Here is a 24745-nt window from a genome sequence, read left to right as displayed (position 1 = left end):
GTGGAAACCCTCAATGGAAAGAGTTCTGAGAGCTTGGTGGGCATACCCACTTGGCACCTCCTCTAAGATTTTAGCACAGATACACACAGCAGTGGCATTCATAATATTTAATGACTGGCACTGCATGAGCACTGACGAATTAATGGACACAGGCACAGTGCTTCCAGACACCAATCCTTTAGTTACTGGATCACTAGGAAGTCCAGCTGATCCTGGAGGACCTGGGGCAGTGGATGGATGCTAACAGTTTAAAAAGTATGTTAGGGTTTTAATATCCAGAAAGGTTGCACAGATGCATGCCAATGAATAACAACATAAATACATGAAATTTCTAAACTCATGCCCACCGTTAAGCTTTGTGTATTTCCTCCTTCAGTTTTTAAGAACCTACCTACTTTGCCTTTAAAAAGGGTTCAGAGCCCATGACCTACTGGTTCTATGGGATTTGGGTGGCACACAAAAAAAGCGCTTATCCACAAAGGGGCTTTTTATTTTGCTCAACAGCTACGACAGATCTCACCCGAGGGAAGTTTGCAAGTCACTTTATTATATTTTCGCTTGTTGCAATGTATGTGGTTAACAACATAGCTCTGCCTCCTGGCAGGCTGGCAAGCAGGCTGGTAGTATGAATGATTGCCCACCTGCCTGTCTACCTGCAGTCTTTGAAAGGCAGCCCCATCCCAGACCATTAGCCTAGTGAGAAAATTCATCTACAATACCTTGAAAGACCAAACACATTGGATCGTTGTAGCTTTTCCTTGGCCTTTTACCCAGACATTATCACTTTCTGCTTCTTATCAGACACCTGGAGTTTGTGGGTTGTCTAAAAGCAGCTTCTCTGAGTGATCTCCAGGGAAGCATTATAACCCTGCCTTCTGCCATTTCTTCTCCTCATGTTTCAAGGAAACCTACAGCTTCAATTTGCTGCCTCCCCGTTTTCATTCAAGAGAGCAGCCAAGGTTGCTTATAGTCTAACTGACTCTTTATGTACCAAATTACCTTTGGTTGAATTCAGAGACTAAAGAGGAATTTCACTCAGTTATCCATTGGGCCATCCTGGAGTTCTGTCATTAGGAAAGTCTGAGGTTGTAAAGAAATTAGTCGCAAGACATGAGTCTTCCAATTCTGCTCTACAAGTTACTAGCCTATGACTCTGAGCAAGGTATTTACATCTTGCTAAGCCTCATTTACCTCAAATGTAGAGTGGGATCATCTTATATACTTCACAGGGTTGTTAGGAGGAGGCGCTTTGTAAAGTGAAGAAATATAAGCAAAATTCACCCAAAGAGAGCTGGTTGTAAGAACTAGTGAAAGGAAAGCACCAAGAATGTAGACATAAATCATGGCAGCTGAATTAGTATACAGGAAAATCACTAATTTGAATTTGAAAAAGGGAGCATCCTCAGCCCCATATCTTTTGTTCAACATCTCTCTGCAAAGCTTTAGCTGGGGAGCAGTGAGAGTTCTGGAGAAATACTAGGGAAGAGGGTTATTGTCAATTTGAGGCTAAGAGAGGTTGTGTGTGCAGGAAAAAATGCATATGTGATGATAAAGGAGAATGTGAAAAGGGCACAGTGCCCAGGGAAATACCAGCCGTGGGGATACAGAAAACAAGAGACAAAATCTCTACTGCTCCCATCTCTGTGTTCGTTGATCAGAGCCTGTTCAAATAATTGTGGGCTTGAGGGCACCTTTCTAGAGTGATGAAGACTGATAGGAAAGCTCATGACACTCCTCTGTGGGAGCCAGTGAATGCATCCTCTCCCAGAGACAAAGCTCTGCAGCCTTGGAGAGTAATTTGGTGTTAGCAGATTAATTAAGTCTTTTTCTGTGGTTAAATTTGCGGATGAATATTACATCTCAGGTTGAGCCTCCCATCTAGTCACCCAGTGGAGGTTGTCAGGATAACACTTTGTTCCTGAAACATTTAGAAACATGTGTATTGTATATTTAATGAGACTGTGATATTTGTTCATGACAGGAAGAAGTCTTCCAGATAGGGAGACTTACGCATGTGATAGTTCAGTGTCTGACACCTAGAGCTGTGCTGAATGTCCCACTAGAGTTGCTTATTATCACCAAGTTGTTGTATGCCTGGCACCAATGCTGAATTTGTCAAAGTTGCTCATGTCACTGAAAGACCATGGAGTTTGCTCCTGGGTTCAAATTCTGGCTCCATTATTTGCTAATGGTGGGCATGGGTAAATAACTGAACCTCAGTGGGACTCAGTTTCCTATACATAACATGAAAATAATAATGACTGCAACTCTAAGCTGTCCTGAGGATTAAAACTTTCCATAGTACATACAGTTTTATGTAAAATGCTTAGCATATAGTACCTGCCACACATTGGTTCTCAGGGTATACTATGCGTCCTCCTCCATGGTTACCATGTGACCAGAGTTTCCTGCTTTCTCTTTAAGCTTTGATGTGGAAAATGGCCCTTCCCCAGGTCGGAGTCCACTGGATCCCCAGGCCAGCTCTTCCTCTGGGCTGGTACTTCACACCACCTTTCCTGGGCACAGCCAGCGCAGAGAGTCATTTCTCTACAGATCAGACAGCGACTATGACTTGTCACCAAAGGCGATGTCGAGAAACTCTTCGCTTCCAAGCGAGCAGTAAGTACAAGCTCTGTCTGGCTTCCAGTCTCACACTTACCTCATCTCTACCCAGGTCACAGTGGCAGCAACAACAGTTCCCCTTTAATCCATGGGAAGGATGAAGGAAGAAAATGAATATAAGCAGGGGTGACATGATGACCATTTTAAGGACATTAATGCTCTATAACATGCAGAATATGTAGCTGGGGTCTCCAAGGGTGTTGGAAAATCTAGACACAGTGTTTACTTTACATCTGTTACTGATACCTTAAAAAAATTATTTTGCTTCATTTCCTGAACTGCTGAGTCATTTACAGCATGAGAACCTTAACACTTTTTACGCATCACACTTGAAATTTCAGCTGCATGTGCCGTTTCCATGAGGCTCCAGCAAAGAGGAAAAATGGTGATTGGTTACATGCATGCTGTCTCAGTGGCCTTTGCTTGGTGACTTTAATAAGCTGTCATTCAGCCACATGCCTGTGTCCCTTCTCTGAAACCTTAACACAATGCCCACTTGTTGCCTGGCTCCTTGGTGAGACACAACACACTCCACCGCCCTATAAAGCACAGCTGATATTTTTGTTTTGCCGCTATTAATTGTAAATCTCTAATTTTTATTTAAAGAACAAGGTCTAGGTTGTGTCACCCACTTATTAAATTTCCAAAACCAAATAAAACTGGATTCTGGAATTCATGCCTTAAAAGGTTTCTGGGCACAGATACAATTGTTTTTATATTATATGTCATAAAAGTATCAGTAGCTCCCTAAAGTCTCCAGTTTGGAAAATTCCACTGTATTCTCTTCTGCTATTGGAAAGGAAGTCAAAAAGTTTCACCGTCTGGTGAAAGGGGGTATTTTGAAGCTACCAGCAAAAAAAATTCCTCGAGGCATTTCTGCCAGCACATTTTTAATAGAAGCACCCCTGCCCTAAAATATCTCAATCATCATGTGGGCCCAAATTCATTTTTCAGTCATTTGGCAAATATTTACTGATTCTCTCCTTTGTGCCACACATTGTGCCAATCTCTGGTGATAGAAGACAAACAAAACAGTATAAAAATCACAGATGGGTTAAAGGCATATCTCATTCTCAGAAAGTGCACATGCTCTCAGGGAGGTTACAGCTAAATAAGAAAGACCAGAGAAACACACACATACACACATAACAGAGTGGAAGGAAATAATATTTAATGAGCACTTCCCATGGAGCCGAGCTTGTGTTCTTATGTTATCTCTGTTAATCTGTCAGGTAGGTGCCATTATTATCCCCACTCCATAGATCATGAAACTGGGACTCTGAGAGATTGAGAAACTTGCCCCTATCCCATGACTGTGTATCATGCTGTGTCCCATGATGTGGCTAAGACTGACCATATTAAAAACTTTTGGAATCTTTCCATCCATGTTCTTCAAATTGCAAAGTCGCATCTCTGCCACTAGGTAGAAAACAAATGACTGCAGAGTAGAGGTGTCGGAGGCTGGAGGAGAGGTAGGTAGCCAGCCACTTTGCTGTAGATCTTGTAGAACCCAAGGCATTTCTGACAAAAGTTTGAATGGGGGTCTTTGAATGCAAAGGTATTGGGAATTCTTTCTTTCACCAAAATAAACACCTTTCTAGGCTTCATCGTGGGAGAGCATAGGTTATGTGGTGAGCTCAAAGTAATTAGAACTTAATTCACATAGTATTTTACAGGTGAAAGATTAGCTTTGAAATCTTGTCATCCCCCCGAAACTAATTCCCTGGTTAAGAGTTCTCCAGACACAAGCCAAGCGGCAGGAAGAGTCTCAAGGTCGTTCAGAGTCTCCCCAGAAAACTCTACCGCAATTCCGGATTAACTCTTGTGTTTTATTATTTGGAATCAAAAGGTGGTAGAAATGTTAAACTTGAAGAGACCTTAAAGATCACAATCCAACTCAGTCTACGGCAGTTGAAACAGAGGTGTAGTTCTAAATGATTCTGCGTCCAGCATCCCTGTTACTGGTAGTTTACTGTCCTTTCAGTTTTACTGGCCAGTAAAATTTCCCCCGGTGTAACTTTAGAACCTAATTTTTCCAACTTTAAATTTAGGCAAGTAAAAATTATATATGTAAATTATCGAATATCATTCTCTCTTTTTAAAGATAAGGACTTAGATAAAAAGTAGGACAAGCAAAATTTCATAATAAAAAACAGCCTTTCCCAAGAAAACAAGGTTGGCAACGTAATACCACCCTATCAAAAATACTGATAACAAGATGTATTCAAATCTTTATGTGAATGAAAATAGCACAAGATTTTGTTTTTCAAATATTTCAGTATCACAGAAAAAATCTTCTATATATTTGTCAGGTTTTGAATTATATTTCACTACACACTGAAAAGTAGAGTTTGAATAATATCAAGCTTCTAGTAATTTAGATTTATGTTAGCAAATCCAGTTTCACACAAACATCTGAATCTGAACTAAAGTAATGCTCTTAAAACTATTTCACATGATTATTAATTCTTTACGATGAATTGAAACAGAGGAACAGCAACCCCCAAGCTTCTCACTCCTTCTTTTGCTTTCTGTCCATAGATCCAGGAAGAAGAAGGGTGATCATGGACTAAGAGTCTAGATGTGAAGGCCATTTGGTAGGGGCTGCTAGATGTTCCCTGCTCACAAGCCCCTCATATCCAGCACAGAGCTGTCGTGAATTTTTTATGAAAAGTGGAAAACTTTACATAATTCTACTGCATTAAATCCTAGTAATAAAGGAAACACTCGCTTTTAAAATTTTCTCATCTGAATTTTTTCAGAAAAGTAACAGGAAATTATAGTCAGGGGAGAGTGAATGAAAAGATATTAAGAGTAAAAATGTGAACAAGAAAAATTAAAAGTGGCTTTAACTTTGAGCAACAAAGGAGAGATCAGAATAAGGCAATAAAGCAAGATCACCATTGGGTCCCAAAAGGCAATTTCAGATACTTTCCTAGATGTGGCAATAGTTTGTTGGTTTCTGTTCAGTTCCTGTGTTGTAGTCATCCCAAACGTAATGCCTTCGTATACTGAGGTACAGATTGCCTCATGGGAACATAAAATACTGGAAACTAGTAAGGCCAGTTTTATTGCTGAAAACTGTGGCAGGAACCACCATGGAGAGAATGGAGTTTTGATTATCCACCTGCAAAGCCACAGGAAAGGACACTCCATGTTTTTTTCATTTGGTCATCCCATTTTGCAAAGCCTTACATGGGCAAGAAGCTTTTGAAAGCCACCATTTGCGTGTGGACTAAGTAGTCTCTAGAGAGAGCCTACTCATTTTCAAGGGAAATGAAACCTAAGAACCAAGAAGAAAAGCAGAAATAACAACCCACTTAAATTTAAAACCTGTTTATTGATGGACTAGCAAAAAGTGCAGTGTGGTTTCTAAGACTTGAGTTAGACTTACAGCCATCACACTTGCTAGCACTGTGGCTTTTAAGACGTTGAATCTCTTTTATTGTCTCTAAATTATCTGTAAATAAAAGCACACATTTATTGAGTATTTTCTGTATGCTATCTGTTAAAATACTTTACGTATGTTAATTCATTTAATCCCCATATCCCCAATGTGGTAGGTACTATAACTTTCTTGTTTTAATGATGACGACATTAGGGCACAGAGAAGTTAAATGACTTCCCCAATAAACGGGAACAAGACAAACCCCAGGAGTCTAGGTGGTAAACTATATGGATATCCAGTATGTAAACAGACTCTAAATGAGGCTGAAAAACTGTCTTATTTGTTCACAAAGTTCCTAAATTTACATATTTATTGAAAGAGAGAATGAATATGATCCTCCTAACAGCTGGAAAGGTAGGCAGAACAGAAATTAATAGCATTATTTTTTATTTTTCAGCCTCATTTAGAGTCTGTTAAGTGACCTCCCCAATAAACGGAAACAGTTTCTATGTCTTCAAGGGTACTAAAACATTAGTAAGTCAATAGGCAGTTTTAGTAGCTTCCGATAAGGGCAGGCATAGAGCGTTATGCACTGGTTTGAAAGGTCTGGCCAGGCAGGAAAGCAGCCTACTTTGAGGAGGTTACAGCTCAGCTAGAGGAGTCAGGCAGGCAGAAGGACGTGCAGGAGAGGCCAGTTGCTAACTAATTCTCCAGTTAGTGTGGGAGCATTTTGGAGAACCACAGCTCAGTGTGGTTGATCCAGAGGATATGAGAGGATAAGGAAGTGGTGAAAAACGAGACTGGAAAAGTGAGCAGGAACCTCATCATGAAGGGCCTATGTTAAGGGATTGGCCTTTACGCTGCAAGTGGAGAGTTACTAAGGGCTTTAAGCAGATAAATATATAATGCAACATTTTTAAAAATAGCTCTGATTGCAACATAGAAAATGGTTTACAGAGTAGGGAAGCTTAAAGACTAGTACTCAAACCTACAGAGCCAAATGGGAGGCTGCCTTGATAATCATGTAAAAGAGGACAGGGATTTATATTACAGATGATCTAGTGAGCAGTTAAAACATATTTGCAAGTCAGGATCAGCAGGAGTTAGTGTTTGACTGAAGGATAAGGGAGATGGAGGTTTCAGGCTTGGTCAAGAAGATAGGTGGTTGCACCATTTCCTGGGATCAGGAGCATTCTCTTACTACATGAAATAATGTACATGAAAGTGCTTTGCAAACTGTAAATATCACATAAGTATGAGTCCTCTTGATTGCAATGGACAGACATGAATATCTTAAAGGAGCTCTCATTGCCTGGAAATAGAGACATGCAACCCTTTAATTACGGATGCCCTTCAACTTACAATGTCCCAAAAATTCCATCCTAATTTGAATATATTGTAAGTTGAAAATGCATTTAACATACCTAACCTACCAAACATTACAGCTTGACCTAACCTACCTTAAGTGTGCTCAGAACACTTACTTTAGCATACAGTTGAGCAAATCATCTAAAGCAAAGCCTACTTTATAATAAAGTGTTGGATATCTCATGTAATTGATTGAATACTGTACTGAAAGTGAAAAACAGAATGGTTGTATGGGTACTCTAAGTATAGTTTCTACTGAATGCATATGGCTTTTGTGCCATTGTGAAGTCAAAAATTGTAAGTTGGGCAGGGTGTGTGACCTGTAATCCCAGCACTTTGGGAGGCTAAGGCGGGCGGATTGCTTGATCTCAGGAGTTTGAGACCAGCCTGGACAACATGGTGAAACCCTATCTCTACGAAAAATACAAAAAATTAGCTGGGATTGGTGGTGAGTGCTTGTGGTCCCAGCTCCTCAGGAGGCTGAGATAGGAGGAACACTTGAGCCAGAGAGGTGGAGGTTGCAATGAGCTAAGATCATGCCACTGCACTCCAGGCTAGTTAATAGAGTGAGACTCTGTCTCAGAAGGAAAAAAAAAAAAAGGAGTAAGTGAAATAATCGTTAAGTTGAGGACCATCCATATAAAAACAAAGATACCTACCTACTGGCATTGCTAATAACTATAAATCAATAACTAAGCTGCTTTTATGTGCTAAGCACTGTTATTAAGAGTTGTACATATGTAATAATTCATTTAATTCTCATACGACCCTCTTTTACAGGTAAAAATGTTGAGACATGAAGAGGATTAGCTAGTAATAATGCAGCTGAGAGACAAACCCATGCTCCTTGGCTCCAAAATCTGTGCTGTTAACCACTATAGTATATATCTCTCTATATGACAGACTAAAATCAAGCAAATTACAAGTTAAATTCTGTGTGTAGTGATAAAACAGAGAAAGGTGGAATGAATTAATAACATTCAGAGTGTGGCAGTGAAAGGCAGTTTTTCTGCTTTCTAGAAAATTATTTTATTGTTTAGAGCAGACCTACATACACTCCATTCTATGACTCAGTACTAAGACTGGAGTGCTCATTTCCAGTTATGCTCTAAATTTGCAATGTGCTGACTTTGTCACTAGATGTTGCTCTTGCAATGGTTCTGAATATCCGGACTTGCTCCTGAGAGGCATTGCTTCTCCAGGGGTTTGGGAAAGTAAGAAGTGTATTAGTTTCCATAATCAATCAAATGTTTTGTTCTTTCTATGCTATTTGATTCTTAACTAGTGATTTATCAAATTGTGATTTTTAAAAATTTATAATAGTTCCGTAAATAATCTGGTTGCACTCAAAGAGAAGTTTTTTGTTTCTTTTCTGTTACTTTCTATAAATTGATAGATTCTTTAACAGCAGTTTTCTAACATACAGCATTAGCTTTGCCAGCTCGAATTCTTTAAGGGAACCAATGCTGGGAATCTGTAAAATCTATTTTTTGCTTCTGAATGTTCTGTTCTCCTAAACTTCAGAAGTTCCATAATGATAAAGTCATGATGACATTATGCCCTATTAATGTTTCTTTATCTCCCTTTAGTCTTTGGATTGTGCAGTTTTAATAACTCCTCCAACTCATTCAACAATCCATCAGCTCAAGGTACCACCTATGCATGAGATTTACTTATATTATTTAGCTTTTATCAGATACCAGACTCTGGAAATCCAGGAGTCATGGAAGATACACTTAAATCTAAATCCATTATCTAGTCCCAAATTCACCCTGATGTCTTATGAACAATGTGAACTTCACATCAGAAATCAGAACACTTCACTTAACTAGCCTAAAAAAAATAGAAAGGAGAAAATAGAGAGAGAGAGAGAGAGAGAGAAGGAAAGAAGGAAAGAAGGAAGGAAGGAAGGAAGGAAGGAAGGAAGGAAGGAAGGAAGGAAGGAAGGAAGGAAGGAAGGAAGGAAGGAAAGAAGGAAAGAAGGAAAGAAGGAAGGAAGGAAAGAAGGAAAGAAAAAGGAAGAGAGAGAGAGGGAGGGAGGGAGGGAGGGAGGGAGGAAGGAAGGAAGGAAGGAAGGAAGGAAGGAAGGAAGGAAGGAAGGAAGGAAGGGAAGGAAGAAAAGAATCAGAACAAACTGCAAGATCTTTACCCATCTCAAAGTTCATCTTGGGAAAAATGACTGGAAAGGGGCAGTTTCTGATACAGTTCACCACACTCCATTTATCACAACTGCTCCTCTCTTGATTATTCTGTCTTTCTTTTTTGCATCTCTCCAAGAACCCTGAGGCTCTTCCTTTGGCTCCCTATTTATATGTACCCCCACCTCAGGGGGCCACTTCCTGCCATGGCCTTAACTATCCCTACTTTTGTAGGGAACCCCTTAATCTATAGCTCAAATTCCCATATCTCAGTCTTCCCGCTCGATGTCTCCACCCAGATGTAAATCAGTACCTTAAAGTTCAACATGTAACTTAAAAACTCAGTGACTACTTAAAACTCCCCCAACAGGAGGGTAAACTCCTCATTTCCTTATTTCTACTCATGACTTCACTGTTTTCTCAGATATCCATTTTTAAAATTGAAAATTATATTTCTTTATGACCCCTTATCCAATTAAATGTCGAGTCCTGCGAAACCTCTGGGCTCTCTTCCAGTTGTCTCATTCTGTCCCTTTCTTGGCCTTACCTATTGCTTCTCATCAGAATGGGTGCAATTTCTAACTATTCTTTCCAGGTCTGTCCCTTCTCCAATCTATCCCTCCACATCCAAGCATTTTACTTTCTAAAACACTTTTCTGTTGGCCCATCTCACTTTCCATCTCTCCAGAAACCTTCACTGGCTCCTTTCTCTCTCTCTTTTCTTGCTTTCTCTCTTTCTTTCTTTCTTTCTTTCTTTCTTTCTTTCTTTCTTTCTTTCTTTCTTTCTTTCTTTCTTTCTTTCTTTCTTTCTTCTTTGTCTTTCTGTCTTTCTTTTCTGTCTTTCTCTTTCTTTCTTAGACAAAGTTTCACTCTTATCACCCAGGCTGGAGTGCAATGGTGTGATCTAGGCTCACTGCAACCTCTGCCTCCTGAGTTCAAGTGATTCTCCTGATTCAGCGTCCCGAGTAGCTGTACCACCACGCCCAGCTAATTTTTTTTTTTTTTTTTTTTTAGTAGAGACAGGGTTCCTCCACATTGGTCAGACTGGTCTCGAACTCCCAACCTCAGGTGATCTGCCTGTCTCAGCCTCCCAAAGTGCTAGGATTACAGGCATGAGCCACCGCACCCAGCCTGGGTCATTTCTTTCTATGGAGTTAAGTACTGACTCTATAATCTTTGTCTGGATTGTCCATAATATGAGCATGGGGGGACTTCTATCTTTATTCTCTACAAATGTCTATAGCTAATATGCTCTTCTCCACCCAAATAGCCATCAAAGATCTTAATAAGCGTATTCAGTATTTTCTCATTTCAGTGCCTTTGTTCCTGTCATTTCTCTTCATTGGCAGCATCTACCATCCCTGACTTTTTAAATCCTTCAAAGTTCATCTGAAACACTGCTCACTCAATCAAGACTTTCCTACTTTCTCTAACCTGTAATTATCATGTTTCCTTTGGACTTCATGAAGTATACCCATTGTTCGTAATTCTCATTCTATATTAAAATGTCTATTACAGTTTTTAAAATAATTTGTCTCCCCTACTTTGTTTTAATTTTGGAGGTCATGAATATTTTGTATGATTTGATATGTCAACTATGCAGCAAGTCATAAAATAGGAAGCATAGGCTAGGTGTAGTGGCTTACACCTGTAACTCTGGCACTTGGGAGGCCAAAGTGGGCCGATTGCTTGAGCCCAGCCTGGGCAGCATGGCAATACTCTGTCTCTACAGAAAAATACAAAATAAATAAATAAATACAATAACTTAGTGTGGTGTTGTGTTCCTGTAGTCCCAGCTACTCCAGAGTCTGAGGTGGGAAGATTGCTTGAGTCTGGAGGCAGAAGTTGCAGTGAGCTGAGATCATGCCACTATACTCCAGCCTAGGTGACAAAGCTAGACCCTGTCTCAAAACAAAGCAAAATAATGACAACAACGAAAACGAAGCATAGTGTTTAAAAAGCACAGATTTTTGAAACCAAACGGTCTAAATTCTTACATTTGGAATCAGTCTCAGTTCTTCTACTTACTAGGTATGTGCTAGTTAATTGCTCTGTGGATCGATGTCATTTATATAATAGCAATATTAAGAATACCTGCCGCACAGCCCTGTTACAATAATTAAATGAGATAATGCATGTAAACTGCTTACCATGAGGCCTGGCAGACAGTAGTAGTCACACAAAGAATGCTTACTCCTTGTCAGTATTCTTTTTATTGTCACCGTACAAAGTGGGCACAGAAGAAACTTGCCAGATTAAATTGAAGTTCAGAGGTTTCTAGCTAAAGACAAAGGTGGAAAGAAAAGTATCATATTAAATAGATGCCAAGTTAAAAGCCTATGATAGAGGAGAGGCCCAAATGGATGTATGTGTTGTTAACTCTGGAGCCCGAGGCCTCACATGGTGCCTGGTACATGGCACACAATTAATAATTATTGGTTGCACTAATGTAGTTAACAAAGAAGGTGCCATATTTGTGTGGCAATTATGAGGACAGGGAAGGTAGGCCAGACACTAAGGGAAGGTTCACTGTTACTGACTTCTGTGCTGCTACGATGATTCACACTGTAATGGCAAAGGGCCTGATTTTGTGACTATAGCTCAAACCAGCATGTCTTCTAGTACCTTCAATAGAGAGATTGCTGAATGTGGGTTTAAGTAGATTTCTCAAAGCACGTGCCAGTGAAAACACATTTCGACTCTTCCTAAATACAGATTTACATAACACTGGGTACAGCTTAATCAGTTCTTTGGGACAAAATGGAGTGACAATGGTATGATTATGGTGGGTTCAGCCATATGCTACTATTAAAAGCTTTTCCTTAGATACTTTAAGAAAAAAGTTATATTAAAAACAAAAAGTAATGGGATTCCCAGACAGAATTCTGTGTTTAAATGGCATTAAAGCTGTGGTTCGAATCAACAAAAGCCAGGAAATCCAAAGTTAACCTTTATCCAGACTGTTATACCATTTTTTCCAACTGTGTGTGTCCCTGTGAGCAGCCCTCCCTTTGAATTTCCTGGCTCTGGCAACCAAAATCCACAAGTCGCTTTAAATTACAGTACTCTGGATCTGTTATTTAATGGGAATATATCCTGAGGATATATGCTTACTTGCAAATGCTTTTATGTGTAGTCACTGTAAATTCAGGAGTCATGAATCTGGTACTAATTTTTTTCCTTTCAAGCTCTTGGGATACACTTTCAGGCCAAATTGTGAGTCCTGCCTTATATCCAGGTAGAAGAACTTGTGTAACATTTGTGTTGTTAACACTGATAAAATTTAATATTAGAGCTTGTATGTCACAGTTATAATTCAAGTAAATTTCTAAAGGTTCTTTTTTTCTCTTTTCACCAGACATGGCGATGACTTGATTGTAACTCCTTTTGCCCAGGTATGTATTATGCTGGCCCTGGCTTGCTTTCACTGTTGCTAGTTTCTAAGTTTGAACCTGGCCATTTGTCTTCTTTTGGCCTTAACCATTTTAAACATTTTTCTTGTAGGTCCTTGCCAGCTTGCGAAGTGTGAGAAACAACTTCACTATACTGACAAACCTTCATGGTACATCTAACAAGTAAGCATTGACTTTTTTGTGGAGTTTGAATCCCTAACATAAAGGCAAAGTATTGAGCAGCAATTAAAAAATACAACTATTACATGGAAAATTGCCCTCTAAGCTAAGTTAATATACACATTAAAATTTGAAAATAGGATGGATCACCATAGTATTTTAGAACTCATACAACATTAAAAGTAACCTAGTCTGGGTCTTCTTAGTCTTTGTACCTATAAGACTTAGTATCCAGTAGGAATTCACAAATGAAAGAACAAGAGGAGGATTTTATTTTTTGTTGACTTTTACATTTACCACTTTGACCAGTAATGGCCATAAATTCTGTTAGAAGACTTTTGGAGTAAGTTCTTAATGAATTCAGATATTCAAACTTAAAATTAAACGTAGCAAAAAGTTCAAGTCCAATTTGCCGAATTTTTGATTTTCTATAAACAAATTCATGCAGTTTAATGAATAAGTGCGGGGTTATCTTCTCCTCCACCTTCACTTAATTATATGATCTTGGCATTTAAATTAATATTGCTGATCCTTGATCTCCATATCTATAAAATGAAGGGTTTGAACTTTATATTCCTTGCAGTAATACTCTCTCCAAAATCATTTCAAATCTATGAGCCTAAGCTAAAAGTTCTATTCCATTCACTCTTCTGCATGTTTTAAAAAAGTATCACAGAGGTCAGAGAGTCATAGAACCCATAATCCTGGAATGAGAGGGCTGGAGGAGGCCTTTGAGACCATTGATTCTCTTTGTTTAGGAGAAACCTAAGCTCTCAAGAATCCAGTGACTTGCTAACAACTGCCCCCTACTCCATAAGTTAGAGACCCATCAGGGCCAAAACCTACATCTAATTTTTCAGCCAGAGTTCACTACAGAGTATCCTATATCTCTCATCTTTGTGAAATTATTTTTTAGTCCTTTACTTTGCTTTCATACAAATTTTCATAGAATAGATTTGTTAAAAGTGGGAGTAAACCCTGCTTTGAATGTTTGCTTTTCCTTTCACTGTCTTAATGACTAGGCTTTCTTGTGAGATGACTCTATATACTCTGATCAAACTTCCATGTGAGTGATCTTTCTCACATGTTGTATGACTGTGTCACCCTTCAGCTTGAGGCATTTCAGCAGTCCGGTGTTATTAAGATAAAGTTTAAATGCTGGTGCTTGCACCCAAGACAAATTAATTTGATTGATAGTTGCTCGGGTTTATATTTAGTGCAACGTATATGAAATCTAGAGGCTTGTCCCAGCCTCTTTTGGAGTAGGACTCCATTTATGTATTTATTCATCTATCTATTTATTTATTTACTTACTTATCTATTTGTCCATCCAACAAGTATTTATTTAGCACATACCATCCATTCATAGATCCATTCATGGATATATGCATTTAGCAAACAACTACTGAGCACCCCCATCAGTAGCAGGCACTGGTAATATAATAGTGTCCAGAGCAGACAAGTTCTCTCCTCTTTTAGGGCTTACATTCTAATATGAAATGCTGGGGGATGCAGTGTAAGCAATCAGACTAGGTCTCTAGCCACGTGGAATTATGTTCAATAATCATGGTCTGTTGTTCTCTGCATGCTCTCTTCTCTATCCTAATTATGGACTTACTGTTCTTTCTTCCTAAAATGTCTCTTTCCACTTGCCAGTGTCGGCTTGGCCAAATCCTGATTGTCTTTATGTCCCATCTCTAGTATCACCTTCACTGAGATGCTTTCCCTGACCTCACTAAACCTGGCTGAGTGGCCCTCATGTGGATCCAGAGTACTCTGAAAACCTTATCACTTGCTTTATGGATCTCCGCCTGCCACTAGATTGTGTGCCCCTTAGGAGTAAGAATTGGATTTAGTTTTTCTTGAATTCCCAAGAATAGCAGAATGCCTGACATACAGTTTGTGCTTCATAAAAATTCATCACATATATGAATTTATGGATAGATAATTGTTGGAGGAAAGACCACCAATTATTTAGAAAATTATATTTGCAGGAGTGATCCCTTCTCTATGTTTTTTCTTTGTAGAATATGGCCTCAGGAGCCATGATTACAGGCTTCACAGTCCAATTCTACCCCCTCGAAAATGATACACTTGGGCAAGCTAATTACCCTCTCTATATCTCAGTTTTCTAATGTATAAAATAGGGTTGTTGTGAGAATTAAATGAATTGATATTCGCAAAGTACTTAAAACAGCATCTTGCACAAAGTAGGTGCTCAATAAATGTGAGCTATTATAATGGATCGTTACATTTCTCTTGCTGAATCCAGAAGTGGTGTAACACTTTGGGGATTTCATATCTGTTATGTCAGCTTAGATCACCATAAATGATATTCATGGTATTGAACGAATAAAGGTATTGTTACTCCCACTCTAAGGGTAAGGAAACAAAACTTAGGGAGATTAAATGACTTCAGCAAGAATGTACAGCTTCTAGTGGGCAACAGAGTTTTCCTTGAAACCTGGAATCCTGTCACTGCAGTGCTCTTTTCATTTGCCAAACCTGCTAAGTCTTCTGGTTTATAGGAAGAAGTCCCTGGAAGGTTTTGGAACAGAAAGACATTTAGGAAGAACTTAAGGAATACCTGAAGATCAGAAAGCCTGAAGATAGAGACAGTAGCTAAAATAGTATTTCAGGAATTAAAGGGGGTATAACTCTGAACCAGATTGATGGAGATGGGAATAAGGGGGAAGGGATTAATATAGACACATTTAAAGGCTTCTTCAGCATGGCTGGACTGAGAACCACTACATTGCACAGCACTAGGGAGAAGGCCAGGTGGGTGGTGGTGTTCTCATTCTTATTTGTTAGCATGGGTTTGAGGATTTTTACCTCTGTTAGCAGTATTAGGACATTCAGCCTAACCCTGCTAATTAATATGCTGTGCCAACTGAAACTACTTTCTCAATAATCAGGTCTTTCCACACCCTTGAGGGTTTTGGTCCTTGTGAACTTTTAAGAACCAAGTACCCCAAAACCATAATTGCCATAGCATAGCTGAAGCACAGCCCTTCCCACACTCTAGCTGAGGACTACCCTTCAAATCACGGCCCCTTGTGTCGCCCTTGGTCCAAAGCAAGCCATACTTATCACACAAAGCAGGTCTCCAGTAGTAAGATAGTTGTATCTAATGATCTTTCTCAAATTCATACCCATGTGTACAGAGTTGATCCTGTTACGATTGCAAGTACTACCCTGTCACCAACAAAAATTCAAGACAGGGCACATTTGCCACTGGAGTTTCACCAAAGGGAGTTGAGAGTGGTGCAGTCCAGCTCAGATTCAGTCCTGAATAATGGATTTCAGACATCAGGAAGCTGAAATCGATGAAATCAATTAGCCATCTCCGGAGAAGACTGGCAGGGGCAGGTTGGAAAACTGAGTGTCCATTTAATGCACTCCATTTTATTTCTAGATAGTGAATACCTTCAAACAACTAAAGAAAATCCAAGAGAAGGAACTGAAGACAATAATGTTTGAAAGGAATGGATACAACATACAGAAAGCATCCCCCCCCCAACACACACACACACACACACACACACAGACACACACACACACACAGACACACACACACACAGACACACACACACAGAGTTATCTTAACAGCTGAAACTGTAGAATTCATGGAACTCAGATATTTCTTTCTGGGATACTTGACTTCGGATCCAGGGTGCCATTCCCTGCCTTGAATGTAGCATTTAAGCAATAATTATGTCCTAGGAGTGGTTTTCATGAGACATCTGGTTAGTGTGGTTTATTGTAGGAAAAGGAACTCCCACATAGAACTATACTTCTCATAAGTCAAGATTTCTTTTATCTTTTGGCTCTGCTCTGCATAAAAGCAGTCCATTGTCTGCCTGTGCTTTACCACCCAAAGGGTGGAAATCTCAAAGTTCCTGTTGAGGTGGTTTCCTTGCACCTTCATGAAATATCCCATTGAGGGATGCTTGATTGGACCTGTATTTCTTGGCTGCAAATTAAAACCTACACTTCCTTTGTCCCAAGAGTTAATTTTGAAAATATGGCTTTCATTTAGAGTTGTTAATTCAGATAAGCATTCTTAAAGCATTTGCTGACTTTAAACAGACTGCTGTAGTAATCAGGTGGATGAGTGAGTGTGCCCACTGTTCAGTAGTCTGATAGCCAGGGGATGGAGCTGGGAGCAAAGAGGTGTCATTTATCAATCAACTCTGTCATCAACATCATGAATATCACCTGTGGCTATCAGGCAACCATGTAACTTCTTTGTATTAACATTCTTCCAAAGCATAATTTAATCAACATGTATGTAATCTTCAGGAAAGGATTAACAACCACTTACTTTTTTTAGGTGTATATCTATCCAAAATGTCTTTTATTGCTGTATGTACTTTGGCATGTGAATTAAATTAGCTGAGGGTCATAAAATTTTGAGCATTCAGAGTTGGAATGAACCTAGTCAAATTTCCTCAGATTAAGTGAAGCAATATATGTAAAACTCCTCACACAGGACCTGGTATGTTGTAAATCACCAGTAAATGTTAGTTCCTGCCTGCTCTCCTCAAGTGAGGAAGAAACTAAGAGGTTCTATGAATTGCCCAAGGGCTATACAGTGGGAAGGTGCCAGAGCCAGGATTAGGATTCCTGTCTTCTTAGTCACAGTCCAGTTCTCTCTCCACTGTGCTATTCAGGGCTGGAAAGTATGAACTGCCATGGCCATATTATCTTCCCTATTTATATCACCGTCTTCAGCAATCAGCCACATAACTTTTTATGATTCTTTCATAAGTTAGGGACTTTGGAAACTGAGCAACCAATACCACTTTCCTCTGGCACTCTTTACAATTCTCTGTCTGGCATTCTCAACTTACAGAACATTGAAAATGTACTGAGCATCTTGTTTGCACCAGGTCTCACGAATAATTGACAAACCCAAATAAGGTCCCTGCCTTTCCAAAGCTTCCACACAGAGATGCTTATCTGAATTGACAACTCTAAATAAAAGCCATATTTTCAAAACTAATTCTGAGACAAAAGAATTTGCATAATATGTGTAATTTCCAAGAAGTCATTGAGAGAATTGGGCACTGTGATTAGACATGCTGTAAAGAAAGTAGAGATTTCCAACATTTAGGGTCTCCTAGTTCAGTGTCTTCTTTCACAAAAGTCTTCTTTGGAACTCAGGAAAAGGTGCAAGATAAAATTATTAAATTGTATTATCAATCCAGTACATATGTGTTGAGCACCTACATCATACCAAATATTATGCCAGATCCCTGTGTTACAGTTGTGCACAATGTTCAATCATTGCTTAAATTTCTCCCAGATGAGTTGAAGAGAAAGACAGGAAAATGGGAAATGCGATACAGAATGAACAATGCAATGGTTCAGTAAGCATAGAAAATACAGAACACAGGTGAGGGCCACTCACAGAGGGAAGGCTCCTCTGAGGAGGTGATGCCTGAGCAGAGTCCTAGGACATATGAAAGAGCTAGCCATTTAAAGAAAAGAAAAGTATTCAGCTGAGCAAAATGTGTGCAAAGGCACAGCAACAAAAGAGAGTGCTGTGTTCGAGGAACGGCAAGTGGCATATAGAACCAAGATTGTATGTGAAAAGGAAACCAGATAAAATATTCATATAGAGTATTTGGTTCTCAAATCACTTTCACATCAATGGGTTATTCAATCTACATTCGATTAACATTTTGGAGTTCCTACTATTTGCCAGGCAAATTGGTGGGACCTGAAGAGTATGTAAGCAAAGATATCAGAACTGGATCCTGCCATCAACAGGTCACAGATTACTAGTGGAGATAATATGTGCCAATATGGACTGTCACATGAAGAAATGACCCTAAAGATACAAATAAAGCACCATGAGAGATTAGAGAGACCACTCTTGGCTAAAAGGATGGCATCCTTTGGAGAAGGTTTGATGAGTAACTTAACCTTTGATGGGTAGATTGGTGTGAAGAGAGCTTGCTTTACAGGGGAATGAATGGTCTGAATAATGACAGGAAAGGGGCAGCACATATTCAAGGAAAAAGAGGTGATCAAGTTTGTCCTTGGCAAGTGTGAGTCAGCTCTGTTCCTCATTCATTCATTCTTCTATTCAATAAGTATTTACTGAATGCTTGTCATATGAAGGACTATCCTGGGTGCCAGGGATCAAGCAGTAAACAAGTTGTTCCCTGCTCACATAATGTTTACATTTAATCTAAGGAACTATGTATTGAACACTAACTAGACAAAGCCTATTTAAGCTATAATTTTAAAGTGCTACAAAAGAGAAGTACAGGATGCATGAGAGCACACAGCCAGTCAGTGGTCTGAGATGAAATGTCAGGCAATGAGGAATTATGAGAGATAAGCTGGAAAAAGGATATTGGGGCTAGAGAGCAAGGACTTTGAATGCCAGACTAAGGATTTTGGAATTTAATCTCTTAATTTTCCTGAAAAACAGCCCTCAGTATTAGTGCAGGTGTTATCAGCATATGGTATAGTGGAAAGAGCATGCACTTTGGATTCAGAAAGACTTAGCTTTGAATCCTGGCTGTACCAATTATAAATCATGTGTCAGTATGTTTCTTAACCTCTCTGAGCTTCAGTTTTCTTATCCTTAAAATGGAGTGATAATACTCCCAGTGGAAGCTAAGAAGTACCTAGCACAGCCTAGCAGAGAAAAACAATCATTAGATGATAATTTCCCTTCTCTTGTCACATGTGAAAATTGCATACCACTGAGAGTTTAAAACTACCCTGCCTAGGAACACCCAGCTAGTAAATTAATGGTAGATGTGGACCTGTCTATAGACTATGACTACTAGGTGTGGGTACCTACAAGCTAGATTGTCCCTAAAGGACCAGAGATTAATTTAGAGCAGCAGAAAAACCTAGGGAAATAATTCTGTGGCCACACCAGTAGGAAGACTCTTCTTTAGCAACAACAATGCCGGCTGTTCTTTGTCATTTAGAATTTGACTTCCTTCTCAAACTTGCCTGTGCATGAGAATGCAAAGACAAGTGAAAAATACAGATTCTCAGGCCTCATCTCAGATATACTGAAATCAACTCTTCGGGGTTGGGAAAAGAAATTTAACAGCTCCCCTAATGAGTCTGATGCTTATCCATGTTTGAGAACCATTGGACTAGAGTCTCACTCTCTTGCTCATAGCAAACGTCCTGTTACTCCTTAGTGGAGCAGAGAATCCTTAATACCAGTGTCTCTGAAAATGTGGTCCTCAGACCGGCAGCATCAGCACCACTTGGGAACTTTTTATAAGGGCCAACTTTTAAGCCCATCCCAGGCCTACTGAATCAGCAACTCTGGGGGTAGGGCCCAGCAGTGTGTCTGCATAAGCCCTCCAGGTGGTTCTGATGCACCCTAATGTTTGAGAGCCCTGCTCAAGAGTACTCCTGAGAAGTTCTCCAGCAATGCAGCGGGAAACAGGAGAGTCTGGTAGAAGTTCTGCAGAACATGAGAAGACTGGTAAGAGCAGTGAAATTGAAAGATTTGGGGCAGAGAAAGGAAAAGAACCAAGAAAAAAGGAGGAGCCCCTGTACTATGGGAACATGGGTTTGCTTGTTTCATTTAACCCCTGACTTCAGCAGGCTTGTTATGACATAAAGTGACATCCCAGTTCCTCCATGTAAATTCTGTTCCCTAAGTAAAGCAAGTTGGATGACTGTTCCCAGTGGTTGTGTGACCCTGGTAAGTGACTTCACCTCTCTAGGTGTCAGTCTCCTGAGGTACAAAAATTAGGGACCGGAAGTGATTGATCGCTAAGGGTTCCTCTGGCTATAACTTTTTACAGCACTGCCCAAAGGAATTGAGATTCACTCTGACATTTCGAGTGACGCCTGAGCGAGCAACTCGTTTTCTGAGGGCTTCTTGGAACAGCAAAACCTAAAACAGGGGGCTGGTTGGGGACCCGGAGTAAACAACTTCCTTCATGGAGAGTCAGAGCATCCTGAGGCCTTGCAGAGGGAAATTCCAGGCCATCTGGATGTGAGAGAATTGCAGTCCATCTGGATGTGAGAGAATTACAGTCATCTACCCGGGTTACAGGAGCCTGCCTTCCGGAGATAGCATTATGTCACTACATAGTTCATTATGACCTGGAAAAGTCCTCAGTAACCATGAGGGTGGGGTGTCGGGGGTGGGAATGGGGAGTTTTGATACACAGACTCAGTCTTTCTCTTCTCTGTCTGTCTCCACAGGAGGTCTCCAGCTGCTAGTCAGCCTCCTGTCTCCAGAGTCAACCCGCAAGGTAGGCCATGTCATAAGGTCTATCTCGATGTTTCAAGATAGAACAATAAACATGCCTCTTATTCAGAACTGGTTTTTAGAACAATAGCATTGTTTGCATATTGTGGCTCTCAAAAGTATGTCTCTTGGTGACTTTTTTCTAAGGTACACTAGAGCATTACTTCACTCTATTAAAACCACATTAAAAGCAGGACTAAATAATTTGCCCATTGTATTTGCAGACTTTCAGAACATGATAAATGTGGAGTAATGCTGCTCCTTCCCCAAAGGGGAGCAGGAGGCAGAGTTGTATTGACAGTGCAGCTTGACCTCAGCTTGATGGCCCCAATAAACTACAGGAGAGCTAACCTCAAAGACCTAAGGTGCCCCATGCTGGCCTGAGGGCCCCTGCGGATATGTTAGTGGTTTCCCTCTTAATGTCAACTATAGATCCCACTTGAATCTACATCCTTTCCAGGTGTGAAACCAAAGGCTCTTTCCAGGTCAAGAATCATTTCTCTTGGAGGGCATCCAACTTTGTTCCTCAACGGTGTTTTTTTTTTTTTTAAGAACTTAACCTCTCATCTTTCAGAACAGTGCATCCACTTCTCTTGGTGTGTTGAGAGCTGCAGAGAGGAAGGGTCACCTTGAAGGAACACCATGGAGTTGTGTTGAACTGAAATTCTTCTTCACACAAAATGCAACCAGTTCTGTGACATTTGTTAACGTCCAAATAATGTTTTCTCCTAAATCTGTTCCCTACTATTGTAGCAGTAGGTTTAAGAAAAAACACAGGAGAAACAATTAAGATGAACTCACACTGAGATCACCTAACGCCTGACACCTAACAATGCCTCACACGCTTTTCTATTTCCAGCAGCGCTTCATACTTAAAATCTTTCTTACTTGGTTGTTGTGTTTTCTTTCTGGTATCCTGATCATAAGTATAACGGAAGCATTGCAAAAGCTCAACTTCTAAAAGAAGGGAACAAAAGCAGCAGATTCTATTGGCTCATTGGCTTCTGAAGTATTTGTGGTGCATGCTTTTAAAAATATTTTCATAAGAGAAAGATTGAGAACGAGAAAAAAAAGTGAAAGAAAGATATTAAGTAAAGGTGAGTTTACTCTAGAGCCCTGAGATATGAAATACAAAGAAGTAAATAGTACTCTATGAACTTCAAAAACCTGGCGTGCTGCATGTACTATTTCCCTTAGAACTGTTATTGAAAGAAACAAAATAGGGTGTTTTAACATATAACTCGTGTTACATACTTGGAGATCAAAGGAGGTAGTTTTGAAACTCCAATCATTTCATCATATTGGCCTACCAGTGAGGCAATGTTGCTCACATTTCTGTTAGACAAATTTCTGTTAGCCAAATATTCAACATCAGTTTGAATATTTAGACAATGTTTTCTTTTTCTTGTAATAAATACTGACAAACATTAGGAGAATATGTAAAATTTATGGTTCTGTAAATTAGCTCATTAACCAAAGATGTGGTTGGAAAGATCATTTTGTGATTATTGGCACAGCAACTACAGCTTGACAACTAAGGCTTCTTTTGATAAAGTCTTCTCAAACAATGGAGCAAAGAAATGACAATACCACTCAGGCAATTTGTTTCCTTCTGTCTCTGTGGCAAACTACAAAAATCCTGGCTTTTCACTGGGAAGAGAATGTAGTGATACCAATTATTACGTAATTATGGGTTTCAAAATCTCCTTAACGTTTAGCCACGGTTAGGAAAGGAAGGAGGAGACACACATCCCGTGTTTTGTTCTTATTATCAGCTGAAATAAATCAGGCAGATTTTTCCTGTTATTTTAATATTTATCAGCATATGACAAAGAGGTGTGTTTAAATAGAAACTTTAAAGGGGAATGAAAAATAAGTGGCTCAGAACAAACAGAATTGAGAACTGGAGTGCTGCTTAAAAAGTAAGATCAGGTTTTTATTTGTCAGTACTGACGTTGAATTCATGTATTTCAATTGAAATCTAAGATAAAAGGTACAAGAAATCTACAATAATTTAAACAGATTTAGCAACAACCCAGTTTACTCAGAAAGCCTGACTTAGGTATCTCTATTCTTGTATAGGAGCAATTCAGAAGAAGAGAGAGAAAGAGAGAGAGAAATACCAAATCTTAAAACACTTTATTTTTTTGAATATATAAAGGAGAAAAAATGCAATTTATTTTAAAAGCTAATAGTCAGAAACCATGGTAAATTGGTACATTTACTTTTATAAATTGATTATTAACAGAAATATTAAATAGATAAATCAAAGGAAAACTCTCCGTCTGAAATACCCTTCTTCGGCCAGCGTGGTGGCTCATGCCTGTAATCTGAACACTTTGGGAGGCCAAGGTGGGCGGATCACAAGGTCAGGAGTTCAAGACCAGCCTGACCAACATGGTGAAACCCCATCTTTACTAAAACTACAAAAATTGCCAGGCGTGGTGGCACGTGCCTGCAGTCCCAGCTACTCTGGAGGCTGAGACAGGAGAATCTCTTGAACTTGGAGGCAGAGGTTGCAGTGAGCCGAGATCATGCCACTGCACCCCACCCCAGGTGACAGAGCAAGACTCCGTCTCAAAAAAAATACACACACACACCAGAAATACCCTTCTTCTCACTATCCAACCAAGGTTCTTATCAGCTCTCATGGCTCAATGCAAATGTCCTTTGCAAAGACATCTTATTTTTTCTTAAGTTGTCATAATTGCTCCTTATTTAAATTAAGGAGCAATTAAAGTTGCTATGGCAACAATTTAATTCTCTTAAACAATTTAATTTAATTCAAGGCTTCTTGTATGTCTCTCCCATTGGAGATAAAGCTCTTGAAGACAGGGACTATGGCTTATCTATCTTTTTATCACTCGTGGTGCTTTTGTGTAATTATTTTCACATAGTAAGAACACAGTAAGTGTTGAATTGACCAGGAGAAATACTAAAATTTAGGGACTTTATGTGAAGAAAAATACATATAAAATAAAATTTTAATAAAAAGCCAATATTTTTATCTCTATTGCTGTGAAAAGTATTCAAATTGTGTTTTTTCTCTATGAAAAGTTAGTTATTGCACTGAAGTTAATAGAGGTTTGAGACACACTCTGTAACTGCTTATATATGTTAGTGTGTTCATATAGGTTTTGAACAAAAAGAGTGAAATCTAAGAAGCTGGCATTTAGCACTTCGAATAAGAAAGCCAGAGTAGAGCAATGGAGAATTTTAAGCCCAGAAGGAACGAGGAAGTCATATGCTCCCAGGTTGAGGAGAAAGACACAGTAAATCCTCCTGGGGGTGTCGAAAATGCCAATGTTATAGTTTAATGAGCATCTGAATTTGTTTCACATTTTGCCTTTCACAAGCATAAATTCCAGGCTCTCCCTACATGGTGCTCAAGGATTGAAACAGAAAG

The 24745-nt window shown here is 39.4% G+C and overlaps 1 protein-coding gene across 4 annotated transcripts in view; it reads left to right on the top strand.

Annotated features, from left to right (window-relative positions):
- Positions 1-24745, top strand: part of PDE4B (phosphodiesterase 4B) — a 589505-nt gene that overhangs the window by 458108 nt on the left and 106652 nt on the right. For 2 of the 4 annotated variants that reach the window (XM_005543133.5, XM_005543135.5), the window contains 4 exons: positions 2425-2619; positions 12875-12911; positions 13021-13091; positions 21294-21343. In XM_005543133.5, coding sequence (XP_005543190.1) covers positions 2425-2619; positions 12875-12911; positions 13021-13091; positions 21294-21343 — 353 coding nt within the window. The remainder of the gene's footprint in view (positions 1-2424; positions 2620-12874; positions 12912-13020; positions 13092-21293; positions 21344-24745) is intronic. The other 2 variants (XM_074004574.1, XM_074004575.1) reach the window with 1 other exon arrangement.

Source organism: Macaca fascicularis, chromosome 1 (genome assembly GCF_037993035.2).
Source record: "Macaca fascicularis isolate 582-1 chromosome 1, T2T-MFA8v1.1".
Taxonomy (NCBI): Eukaryota; Metazoa; Chordata; class Mammalia; order Primates; family Cercopithecidae; genus Macaca; species Macaca fascicularis.
Note: the sequence above shows the minus strand (reverse complement) of the source record. Positions and strands in the feature narration are given on the sequence as shown.